We start from the raw sequence: 13477 nt of genomic DNA on the forward strand, positions 1-13477 counted from the left end.
ACCGTTTTCGATGGTTACCACAGTGGCCCCACTGGAGCCGCTGTTTAAGTTTCCGCAAGGGACATGAAACAAATTTATTTATTTATTTATTGCATTTCTATACCGCCCAATAGCCGAAGCTCTCTGGGCGGTTTTCAAATGGCACCCATCGCATGACAGCTGCCTGTCCACCACCATTTAAACTTACGAGAGCCTACTGACTTGCAGCGAGGAAACCTAAGTCGCTGAGGACCCAGTAGAGCAGCCTTCCCCCAACCTGGTGCTGTCCAGATGTGGACTGCAACTAAAACTATTAATAGCCCAGCTATACCCGCAGCGCAGCAGAAACATGCGATGCAGTTTTCCTAGACGGTGCCACATTGGAGCGCAGACTAGAGGAAACTGCACGCGCTCTGCACCCACAAAAAACTGCACATTGGCAAGAGAAGGAGCTCAGAAGAACCTGTTAGTGTCCTCTGTGCAACAGGATCCCCCCCTACTCCAAAGGAGAGCTCAAACATGCAACCCACCCTCACCCCAGGGTGACAAAGCAGAGGGCAATTTTAAAACCCATTGCAACTGGAAGCCAGTGCAATTGTTATAAGACTGGTCTACGAAGCACATGCCAGAAAGCAATCTGGGTGCTGAAGTTTGCACCAGCTGCAGTTTCTGAAACCCTCTTCAAGTGCAGCCCCACAGAGAGGGCATTACAACAATCTCAACGAGCGTGTGATTAAGGCATGGATCACTGGGGCCAGATAGGTCTTCTCTGGGAACCAGGGCAAAGGCACTCCTGGCCACAGCAGCCAATTGGCGCTCCAGGAACAATGCCGAGTTCAGAAGCACCCTCGAGCGGTGAACCTAATCCTTCAGAGGAAGTGCAATCCATCCAGGACAGGCTGTACCCTGCAACCCGGACTGACTCGTCTACTGTCTTGTCTGGATTGAGCTTCAACTTGTTAGTTCACATCCAATCGATCCTGCACCGAAATGACGGTTCAGGACTTCCACAGTCTCTTTGGCAACCATTGGCAAGGAGAGACAGAGCTGGGTACCATCAGCGTAGTGATGAGACCCAACCCATAGGCAGCCTGGCCCTTTAGAATGTGCCACCATTATAATACTCTGGTGTTGACCCACTCCTGAAATTCATGGAATGTTGCCACAAAGAACCTCAACAGCCAGGGCCTTCTCGGTAGCGGCACCCACCCTCTGGAAAACCCTCCCCGGTGCGGTTGGGGAGGCGGAAAACGTAACAGCTTTGAAACGCCTCCTAACAATGTACCTCTTCACAGAGGCTTACCCTGGAATGTAAGTTATCGGATTTTATATTGCACTTTTACCTTTTTAAATTTATTGTATACTTACTGTATTTTTATGGTTTTAATTGTGCACTGCCCCAGAGAGCCTCGCCTATCGGGCAGTATAAAAATGAAAATAACGTAAAATTAAAAAAAAAATCCTACCAAGTCACTTTTAGAGCTCAGGGCCAAGGTTTTGGCCGCAGTGGATGTTCTTCGGCTTCTTCTAAGCCCACGAGGTTGGCTGACAAAGTATAGCTACACTAAGGGAAAGGCTTGGGCCTGTGGATGGATTTGGCCTCCGCCACAACCCAGGTTCCAAGAGTGACAGAGACCCGACAAGAGAGCAGCTGGCTTGAGTGATTTATCCCAGCTGCTCCTGGCATGAAGAGAAGGTGGCATACAAGGAAATGAAGGCGATGGAGGCAAACCAACGTATGAGAGAATATACACCTAGAACATGCAATGGCAAAGGGAGAGGGGAGAACAAGGCGGGGGGGGGGGGACGGGACACCCTGGTGTCAACTCCACTAGCTTAGAAACGCAGGCCTGATTCAGGATCACTATATTTATCCAACGCGGAAGGCACTGCTGGATAGTAAACAGTGTGCCACCCGCACATGACATCTACACAGGCATCTATTTTGCTGTGCAAACTTGCAAAGCACAAGCAGTGTCTGTTTGGGACACGGCCGTTGGACATGGTCGTCTACAGGGAGGTCCTCTTTGTCCAGGAAAAAGGCAACAGCGTTTGAAGCAGCCCTGACACAGCTGTTTTGACATGGCGGATCCACTTTGGGCCTGCAGTCAATCTTGAGAATGCTGCAACCGTAGGGACATACATCAGAGCATTCACCATGCCCGAATGCTGAGTGGTGGTAGTTTCTTGTTTCACAAATGACTTCCATCTCTGCAGGACACAAACTCCTTTCATTCTCCTCCTCCTCCCTTGCTCCATCCATCCTTTTCCTCTCTTGCTCATGCCAGAGGAATCCTTATAAATGGTAGCTCCACACCCACCAAATAAGGCAAGCCTCTATTCCACGTCCTGCACACGGACCTAAAACCACCAGGCTGGAATCTCACGCCTGTTGCTCCTCAACCTAGACAAGGAGACCTCCCGTGGGCTTGCTACCCTTGAGGAAGGCAGCCTGGCTACAAGCACTGGGTCGAGTGAGTATCCTCAAGGTGCCATTTGTCACAGGCCTTTCTGAGGTTGACACCAGAGTTTTAACGAAGGTCTTGAAGTCAGTGCAGTAGACACCAGTGATGGGGGTGGGTGGGTTCCCAAACCTGCTACAGGATCTTCTATTATAATGCTGATGTCTCTGTGCCCTCCTAAGGACAGGCAGCAAAGCAGAAAAGAAAGGCGTGTTAAGAGAAAGTTATCAGAGAAGGTAGTTACTTACCAAAGCAGGATCCTATCTGCCCAGCTTTGGGGCAATGCATCTGCTCACTCTCATAAGACCCCAGAAAAGCCCGGCCGCTGCTCATATCATGAAAAATATTTCAGGGTGCAGATTCCCAAACTTTTAGAGCAGCTTCCTTCAAACAGCAGCCAAAAGCCAAACCAGGCTTGCTGAGCCCTTCAGCTAGGTCTCTGCGCTGCCCCCGCCCCAATCCGCTTTCTCTGCCTGTTCCACCTGTTTCCTGGCAATCCTGCACAAGCTTTTAAAACTTGATTTTATTCTGACTTTATACTGCTAGTTTTACCCTACCCTGTGCTTGTTTGGTGCAATCTCTTCCCCTCCTTATTGTTTTATTATGATTTTATTAGAATGTAAGCCTATGCGGCAGGGTCTTGCTATTTACTGTTTTACTCTGTACAGCACCATGTACATTGATGGTGCTATATAAATAAATAAATAAATAAATAATAAGAAGCTCGCTCATTTGCTTACATGGAATATCATAAAGGAGCACGGTGCCCAGGATTTGTGACCCTGCAGCTGCTGCAGACAGCAGGTACGTGACACAGCGGGCCCACCCTTACAGGATTTTGAGTGCTTTAGAGCAGGGGTGGGCAACCTGCGGCCCTAAGGCAGCATGCAGCCCTTGGCCTAATTTCAAAAGCCCTCTACTAGCAATCGGATCAGACCTCCGGCATGTGATTTCTCTACCCACTGGCAGCTTGCTGGGTGGGGAGAAGGGGGGCAGAGAGAGAAGAGGGAGTAGCACAAAGAGAGGGGAGGGAGGGAGGGAAAAGGGGACGGCAATGCTCATCTCTGGCTCTGGCCCCGCCTGCTGCTGCTGTCTTTGGCCCCTCCCACCAGTGGCATGTGCTCCCTGGCAGATCAACCCTTGGGGAATGTGGCTCTTGGCAGAGAAAAATCTCCCCCTCTCCTGCTTTAGCAATTTGGGTGCAAAGTCAATGGAGAAAAGAAATCATCGGAGCTGGGTTAACTCCTATTCTAAGCACAGCACAGAGCAGGGGCCCACAATTGTCATTTGAATCATCGGCGGATTTCCCTCGCTCCTTGCGCTGGGAACCTTCACAAACCTTCTCAACGTGACACTCACTCTTTCAAGGAGAACTTATGTGGGTAAACACAACATTCTAGTAGCTCAGCGGGACGGTGGGGAAGGACTGTGGTCTACATAGCACAACGGACGACTGGAGAGAGGTTAGGAGCACCAGGAAGGACCACTCACAGGAGTCTGGGGGGGGGGGGTCTCTAAGTAGGGACCATTGGGGTTCATGGCACATGGCAGGGTATCCCAACTAAAAAGAGACCCACTCTGTCTCCAAGGAGACTGCAATCTAAACATTTGAGGAGAAGGTGAGGTAAGAGTGGCAAAGAGAAACATGAGCCAGTGCAATTAGATATACTCAGGCTTGGTTTTATTTATTTATTTATTACATTTCTATACCGCCCAATAGCCGAAGCTCTCTGGGCGGTTCACATTACAGTTGGGGGCCAAGGATTAAAGCTGCCTCCCCCAAACCTGGCGCTCTCCAGAGGTGCTGGGAGAAATTAGGCCAAGGGCTGCAAGCTAGGGGATGCTTGGAGCTGTAGTATTGAGGCCCAGTATTGGGCAAAAGGCGGGATACAAATAAATATAATAATAATAATAATAATAATAATAATAATAATAATAATAATAATATAGTCCAACACCTCTGGAGGGCTCCAGGTTAAGAACATAAGAAGACCAAGGGTCCTTCTAGTCCGGGCCAACCAGCTGCCCCAGTGGGAAACCCACAAGCAGGAAACAAGTGCTGGTTATGACCTATATGGCTCGGGTCCAGGTTATCCGAAAGACTGTATTGTCTCTCATGAGCCTGCCCGTGCTTTGAGATCTTCTGGAGAAGGCCTTCTTTCAGTCCCACCATCTTCACAGGCGTGCTTGGTGGGAACATGGGAGAGGGCCTTCTCGGTGGCTGCTCCGGTGCTCTGGAACTCTCTTCCCGGGGAAGCTAGGCTGGCTCCCTCCTTGATGGGCTTTCGGAAGCAGGCTAAAACTTTTATGTTCAAGCAGGCCTTTGGAGAATAATCCGGCCCTACGTCTATGTTAATGTCTTATAATTTTGTTGTGTATTTTTTAATTGTTTATGGTTTTGTTCCCCTCCCCCCCCCCCCATGTATATTTTAAACTTTGTAAGGCCGCCTTGAGGCCCAGCATTGGGCAAAAGGCGGGATACAAATAAATATAAATATAATAATAATAATAATAATAATAATAAGTGTGACAGCACCCTCCTGCCCATGTTCTCCAGCAACTGGTGTACAGAGACATACTGCCTCTGATACTGGAGGTAACAGAGAGGCATCAGGGCTAGTAGCTGTGGATAGCCTTCACTTCCAAGAATTTATCTAACCCTCTTTTAAGGCCGTCCAGATTGGTGGCCATCACTACACCTTGGTTGGGGAAGGATGCTAAAGTGTCAGACTGGGAGTCTGGAGATCCGGGTTCTAGTCCCCACTCGGCCATGGAAACCTACTGGGTGACTTCGGGCCAGTCACAAAGTCTCAGCCCAACCCACCTCACAGGGTTGTTGTTGTAAGGATAAAAACAGAGAGGAGGAGGAGGAGGATTATGTACGCCGCCTTGGGTTCCTTGGAGGAAGACAGGCGGGATATAAATGCAAAAATAAAAAATAAATAAACACAACATAGATAAAGGCGAGGATTTGAAAGGAGCGAGAGAGGTGGCATCGTCTACATGCCCAGAGAGGGAGCCCCATGCTTCTGGGCAGCCAAAAGGGGAAACAGGCAAAGCTGTATTAGAGAGGAGCAAGAAACCTTCAAGCAGTTGTGGTTGGAAGAGCCAAACTCACAGGTGTGTAGAGCAAAGCAAGGTTGGGGGGGAAACAGTGTGGAGGCAGTAATAGGCCCAGGCCAGATGGGAAATGTAGGGCCCATTTCAAACAGCTCATTAAGTATTTTTTTAATCAGTCCTAAATACATATGAACTAGAACGATTTATAAAAAGATAATGGCAAGCACTTTTACTCAAGATGCCTTTAAGACGTCACTTCTTCACATTCAGAAATGCTTTACATGCTTTTCTTTGGGCAGATTCATCATCAACAACAGAAAAATCAAGCAACTTTGCCTTGTCAATGGCAGGGGGACTCGGAGTCGTAGGCCCCTCAAAACCGTAGGCCCGTGCCAAGTAGCCCCCCTGGGGGCCCCCCCTCTCTGCCCAGCCCTGTGTGGAGCCAGCCATGGGGGGGCTTTAAAGGCAGCACCAGGGAGAGGACGGTTTTGTTGTGATTGTTGCTGCCGGAAATGGAAAGAGATGAGAAGCCAGTGAAGGGAGCTAAGGAGGGGCGGGTCACGTGCTCCAGGAGGTAAGAGAGGTGATTGACATTCGCAGGTATGGGGCATGGATTAATCTTTAATCCCGCATTGATTGTGAATACTAACCAATTGGTTTGGAGACTCTGCATCCTTTTCCCAGCTCTTGTCGTTTTTCTCACCATCCGTATTCCCTGCCCAAGCTCAGCTAACAGTCCTGGCCTCTTTCTACCACTCTGCTCCCTATGGACTATCTATACCGGTGGTTCCCAAACTTTTTCAGGTCACCGCCCCCTTGGTTCCACAAACTCATGCCCAGCGCCCCCTACCCTACCCTATAAAAATCAGTATTCAGAATAGTGGTTTTCAACGACCCACTAAGGAAGATAATAACAATAAAATTCAAAACAGTAACAATTAATGGAATATTGATTCCAAAGTACCCGCCGCAGGCTTGCCGAGGGAGGGAGGGAAAAGAGAGCGAACGCCTCCGTTTTGCAGCCGGCGTGGCAGGGCACACCAAGCAGGGTATGTCTTTTCATTAGTGTTTTGGTGCTTTTGAAATATTTCAATTCACCGTTAAAAGGACTCTTCTTAAATAGTATTAATACATGTGTGGATTCTTCCTCTATATGGCTTAGGACCAAACTACCTTCTCCCATAAAAGTATCCCTGGGTTTTAAGACCTTCTGGAGAGGCGCTTCTCGGAAAAGACCACCTTGAGCGCCCCCCTGCTGCTTCCTTGCCTCTTAACGCCCCCCTATGCAATCCCACCACCCCCAAGGGGGCAATACCGCCCACTTTGGGAACCACTGATCTATACAGTATATCACGAAACAAGGGAGAGGGGAACCCAATTGGTTAAAAGGGGGGGAGCAAAACGCAATGGGTGGTTCTGATAAGCGAAAACGTTTTGTTAAACTACTTCGTTCCTCTCAAAACTGTTTTTTTTAACAAAGCCTTTTTAAAAAATCTAAAGGCCTATCCAGTGGTATTTTAGGATTTTTTTAGGATTTTAATAATGTATATTATGTTTTTAATTCAGTTTTATGTATTTTATACTCACTGTTGTTCCCTGCCTCGATCCAAATGGAGAAGCGGGTAAGAAATAAATTTATTTATTTATTTATTACATTTATATACCGCCCCACAGCCAAAGCTCTCTGGGCGGTTTACAAAAGTTAAAAACAGTGAACATTAAAAAGCACACATGATTTTAAACCACCAAAAGCATAAAAACAACAACATCCATTTAAAAACAACAGTTCTGGGGTCCGTTAAAAACAAGCAAACTCGGCATTATGTTGTTAAAGGATGTTAAATGCCTGGGAGAAGAGAAAAGTCTTGACCTGGCGCCGAAAAGATAACAATGTTGGCACCAGGCCAGCCTCGTCGGTGCCAAAATAAATAATAAATAATTGTTGTTGTTGTTGTTGTTATTATTATTAGGCGCCAGGTCAAGACTTTTCTCTTCTCCCAGGCATTTAACAGCATTTAACAACGCTAAGTTTGTTTTCTAACGGACCCCCAGAACTGTTATTTTTAAATGAATACTACTGGTTTTATACTGTTGTCTTTATGTTTCTGATGGTTTTTTAAATTTTGTATACTTTTTTAATGCTAACTGTTTTTAACTTTTGTAAACCGCCCAGAGAGCTTCGGCTATGGGGCGGTATATAAATGTAATAAATAAATAAATAAATAAATACTATTATTATTGTTGTTGTTGTTGTTGTTATTCAGGAGGCAGCCTTTAATCCATCAGCAGCCACAACTGGGCAGGTTGTAAACATGCAGATCGGGGAATCTCCTTGAGCTAGAACAAGCGGGGAGGGGGAACTTCACGGGAAGGGGGGTGCTGCTCCATTTCCACTCTCCATAATGACCACTTGCACCCAATTCCTACAGCGCCTGATCCGTTACTGGAGCTCCAAGCAGTTTTAATAGTGGCAGCTGCGATCAGTCATAGAATCATAGAATAGCAAAGTTGGAAGGGGCCTACAAGGCCATCGAGTCCAACCCCCTGATCAATGCAGGAATCCACCCTAAAGCATCCCTGACAGAGGGCTGTCCAGCTGCCTCTTGAAGGCCTCGAGTGTGGGTGAGCCCACAACCTCCCTAGGTAACTGATTCCATTGTTGTACTGCTCTAACAGTCAGGAAGTTTTTCCTGATGTTCAGCTGGAATCTGGCTTCCTGTAACTTGAGCCCATTAGTCTGTGTCCTGCACTCTGGGATGATCGAGAAGAGATCCTGGCCCTCCTCTGTGTGACAACCTTTTAAGTATTTGAAGACTGCTATCATGTCTCCCCTCAATCTTCTCTTCTCCAGGCTAAACATGCCCAGTTCTTTCAGTCTCTCTTCATAGGGCTTTGTTTCCAGAGCCCTGATCATCCTGGTTGCCCTCCTCTGAACACGCTCCAGCTTGTCTGCATCCTCCTTGAATTGTGGAGCCCAGAACTGGACGCAATACTCTAGATGAGGCCTAACCAGGGCCGAATAGAGAGGAACCAGTACCTCACGTGATTTGGAAGCTATACTTCTATTAATGCAGCCCAAAATAGCATTTGCCTTTCTTGCAGCCATATCGCACTGTCGTCAGCTTGCGATCTACAACAATTCCAAGATCCTTCTTGTTTGTAGTGTTGCTGAGCCAAGTATCCCCCATCTTGTAACTGTGCCTTTGGTTTCTATTTCCTAGATGAAGAACTTGGCATTTATCCCTATTAAATTTCATTTAATAGGGATAATAACAGTAGTAATTATCCCTATTAATAATAATAGTAACAGATAAAGGTAATTATCCCTATTAATAATAATAGTAACAGATAAAGGTTCTCCAACCACCCTCCCCTTTGCCCGTCTTACCGTGAGCTTTCCCAGAGGTGGCCACGTTGGTGTCTGAATGGGAGCGTGTGTGGCTCCGCTTGGGCATCCTGTGGGAAGTGGAGGTTTGCCCCTCGGAGAAGCTGGACCGGCGCAAAAGGCTCATCCCCCGGCTGCTGCCGCCGCCGCTGCTGCCACCGCTTGCCCCCTGCTCCCCCAAGGAGGAAATGGACTCCCGCTTCTGAGAGCTGCTGGAGGAGAAGAGATTGGAGGTGCTGCTCCTGACGCTGTTGGTGGTGGCCACGCTGGATTCATTGGGGCTGCTGCAAGCTCGGCTTGGCCGGCCCAGATTCCCAATTGCCAGATACTCCGGCCCGTCCATGTCGTCCTGGCTGCCGGCCCAGGGCTCATCGTTTGGGTCGGCGGAGGTGCCAGCGCTCGTCTCGCCCGCTGGGGAAGAGGCGTCCTTTGGGCCAGAGAGGGTGAGGTGGGGAAGAGGGACAGTCAGGCGTTGGGGGGACCTGCCCTCCGGATGCCAGTGGGATGAGGCACACAGGGTGTTTTCCTGAGGCTGGCTGGTGCTACTGCAAACCAAAGGGCTGGATAGTCTCCTGTCTGGAAAGAGGCAGGAACAGGAAAAAAGAAGAAAAATCCCTTATAATCTTAAGAGATAACATGACCTACAAGAGCACATCTTAATTACTGTAAATTCAGGAGCAGAAACCAGTGGTATGCTGCAAACCTCAGGATACCTCCGAGATGGAATCAGGTTATACCCTCACCCCACCCTTAAAGAGCAGGTCTGCAGCTTGGTGGTGCTGTTTGCAGCTTCGACTTTACGTGCCCAGGTAAGCTCACGGAAGGCACTTTGCATCAGAGATGTTAAGGCTTGTGAACCAGCTGCAATGTCTCCCGGACAGAAGTAGCCTGGCTACTATTATCCATGCCCTGGTAACAATCAGATTAAAATACAATTGCAATCCATTATATGTGGGGGCTGCCTTTGAAGACCACTTGTCAGGAATGCTTTATGGTGGATTCCTGCACTGAGCAGGGGGCTGGACTTGATGGCCTTAGAAGCCCCTTCCAACTCTCCTATTCTATGATTCTATGAAATACTTGAAAGGTTGTCACACAGAGGAGGGTCAGGATCTCTTCTCGATCCTCCCAGAGTACAGGACACGGAATAACGGGCTCAAGTTAAAGGAAGCCAGATTCCGGCTGGACATCAGGAAAAACTTCCTGACTGTTAGAGCAGTACAACAATGGAATCAGTTACCTAGGGAGGTTGTGGGCTCTCCCACACTCGAGGCCTTCAAGAGGCAGCTGGACAACCATTTGTCAGAGATGCTTGGAGGTGGATTCCTGCATTCAGCAGGGGGTTGGACTCGATGGCCTTAGAGGCCCCTTCCAACTCTAGTATTCTATGATTCTAAGACTGCTTGGAAATTTCAATAAGTGCAAACTAAAGCAGCTAGATTATTCACTAGATAGAACTACCTACACGGAATACATTTCACCAGTGTTAAGAGCGTCTCTGCTGGCTTCCTGGGCATTTCTGGGTATAATTCAAAGGGCTGATGTTGACTTTTCAGCTCTTTTAATTACAGAGACTTGGGAATCTAATGGACTGCCTGTTCCCAAATAAACCTGCCTGTTCTTCTTCAGATATCTTCCTCCAGAAGCTAGGCAAGCATTGGGCAATAAAGGGGCCCTTTTCGGTGCTGATGCCCTGATTCTGAAATACCGCCTCTAGAGATGTCAACACTGATATATTGTAGGCACCAGACTGAGAATAATTTTATTCACTCAGCTTTAAGTGAACGAGATTGATTTTACTGCTTTTAAGATGTCATGGCTCGTTGTTTCATTGTTCTATGCTGAGTTCTGTTGTTTTACTAGTTTTATTAAGTTCGTAATTAGTATCTTCTTATCAAATTTCAACAATAGTGGTAATGGGAGGGTAGAAGACACCTTGACAGTTTTTTAAAATTAAATAATAAAATTTACTGTGTTTTTGGCAATACCCCACCCCCTTCAAAGAACTGTGAAATCTATATAAAATGTTGTTAAAATTATGTAAAGCAATTAACCTTTCCCTGTGCTCCCAGTGGTATTCAAACAAAAAAAAACATTTCAAGCCCACGCAATTCAATGATTATAAACCCAAAACATACTAATGACACCAAGTACTCTCTTCCTCTCTCATTAGCAAAGCAGTCAGGAGCTGCCATTTCTCTTCTTGACCAAGGTTTGGAGAAAAATATGCTAGGATAGCAAGACACTAACGTTTCAGAGGTTCACTGACACTAAAATGTTGTACAGGGAGATCAAATTAAACACACCACAGCCTTAAATGGAATCACGGGCTCTACAAGACAGCAACTCAATAGCAGCAGCCTGGTTTGAATCATAGAATAGTAGAGTTGGAAGGGCATCGAGTCCCCCTGCTCATTGCAGGAATCCACCTTAAAGCATCCCTGACAGATGGCTGTCCAGCTGCCTCTTGAAGGCCTCCAGTGTGGGAGAGCCCACAACCTCCCTAGGTAACTGATTCCATTGTCATAGAATCATAGAATAGTAGAGTTGGAAGGTGCCTCTAAGGCCATCGAGTCCAACCCCCTGCTCATTGCAGGAATCCACCTTAAAGCATCCCTGACAGATGGCTGTCCAGCTGCCTCTTGAAGGCCTCCAGTGTGGGAGAGCCCACAACCTCCCTAGGTAACTGGTTCCATTGTCATAGAATCACAGAATCATAGAATAGTAGAGTTGGAAGGGGCCTCTAAGGCCATCGAGTCCAACCCCCAGCTCATTGCAGGAATCCACCCTAAAGCATACCTGACAGATGGTTGTCCAGCTGCTTCTTGAAGACCTCTAGTGTGGGAGAGCCCACAACCTCCCTAGGTAACTAGTTCCATTGTCATACTGCTCTAACAGTCTGGAAGTTTTTCCTGATGTCCAGCCGGAATCTGCCTTCCTGTAACTTGAACCCGTTATTCCGTGTCCTGCACTCTGGGATGATCGAGAAGAGATCCTGACCCTCCTCTGTGTGACAACCTTTTAAGTATTTGTTGGAAAGTTTGCTGTAAGTCTAGAAGCTCAAGGCCCATCTCTCTTACCTTGAATGCTGGCAGAGGCTGAATGAAGACCTGAGAAGGAACCAAAATACCGCTGGGCCGTGCATTCAACAGGAGGAGTGCATATAGATCCAGGAAGTGCAGTGAGGCTTTGGCTCTTTGTCACAGGCACAGAGGAGGCCTCGATTTTTCTGGCAAACTGGAAAGAGGACCAAATGAATGAGCTGGCAACGTAGGGGGAAGCAGAGCGACAGCACCAGACACGGAACTTTGAAGGAATATATAATCCTTAAAAATCAACCGAAGGGAATTTTTAAAAAAGGAAAAGCATTCCACCAACTACAATGAAGGAAGAAGAAGACACCATTGCTGGATTAATTATTTCAGAAATCGTGAGCGCATATATCGCCACCCTAAATTATCAGAACAATTTTGATTCAGAGACATTTATTTTCTTGCTTGCTTTAAACTGCCCTCCTTCCTTCAATCTTTCACCAACCTTCATGAAATTTTCAGGGTATGTAAAACCAACATTTCTTTCTGGCACAAGTAAATTTCAGCCAGATTGGTGAAACATTTTCGATTTTATGAATGTTAGAATGAGCCCCCCCAACCCAATTATTCATTTAGTACGGTAGAACGCATAATCTACCCAAGCGAACCTTCTGCGTTAGTCTACATGCAGGGAACAGTTTTCACTGTCATGTGTCTGGCTGCGAACTCCAGACCATCCACCACGTATACCTTGGCTGTCAAGGAGCATCCCGGTACATGTTCTAGGGGCACTGGCACACCTATTGTACTTCACTAACACAGCAGCCCCATGTGAACTGAATGCACTTGGGAAAAGGCCCAGGTACCGCCTGCACCTCCACATCACAGGGAAAGGCAGGTATTTATTTATTTATTTATTACACTTATATACCGCTCCCATAGCCAGGGCTCTCTGAGCGGTTTACAGAAATTCTAAAATTGAGGTAAAAACAAGTATACAAAATTTTAAATTTTAAAACACAGTACACACATAAAGCATTAAAAACCATTAAAAAAATAAACATGTGGTTGATTAAGATGTGCCGCCATATGCCTGGGCAAAGAGGAAAGTCTTAACCTGGCGCCGGAAAGATAGCAGCATTGGTGCCAGGCAAGCCTCGTCAGGGAGATCGTTCCATAGTCTGGGGGCCACCACCAAAAAGGCCCTGTCCCTCGTTGCCACACTCCAAGCCTCTCTCGGAGTAGGCACCTGGAGGAGGACCTTCGATGTTGAACGTAGTGACCGGGTATATTCACGTCGGGAGAGGCGTTCCGTCAGGTATTGTGGTCCCAAGCCATGTAAGGCTTTATAGGTCAAAACCAGCACCTTGAATTGGGCTCAGAAACATACAGGCAGCCAGTGCAAGCAGACCAGAGCAGGTGTTATATGGTCGAACCTTCTGGTTCCCAAAATCAATCTGGCCGCTGCATTTTGCATGAGCTGCCGCTTCCGAACTGTCTTCAAAGGCAGCCCTACGTAGAGTGCATTGCAGTAATCTAACTTGGAGGTTACCAGAGCA

At 47.2% G+C, this 13477-nt stretch overlaps 1 protein-coding gene across 4 annotated transcripts in view; it reads right to left on the reverse strand.

Annotated features, from left to right (window-relative positions):
- RUBCN (rubicon autophagy regulator) overlaps positions 1–13477 on the reverse strand; it is an 84907-nt gene that overhangs the window by 35016 nt on the left and 36414 nt on the right. For all 4 annotated transcript variants that reach the window (XM_063131767.1, XM_063131765.1, XM_063131766.1 and 1 more), the window contains exons 6-7: positions 11967–12123; positions 8890–9462 (exon numbers count right to left, since the gene is read on the reverse strand). In XM_063131767.1, the coding sequence (XP_062987837.1) occupies positions 8890–9462; positions 11967–12123 (730 nt within the window). The remainder of the gene's footprint in view (positions 1–8889; positions 9463–11966; positions 12124–13477) is intronic.

The sequence above is a fragment of the Elgaria multicarinata genome, chromosome 8, assembly GCF_023053635.1.
Source record: "Elgaria multicarinata webbii isolate HBS135686 ecotype San Diego chromosome 8, rElgMul1.1.pri, whole genome shotgun sequence".
Lineage (NCBI taxonomy): Eukaryota > Metazoa > Chordata > Lepidosauria > Squamata > Anguidae > Elgaria > Elgaria multicarinata.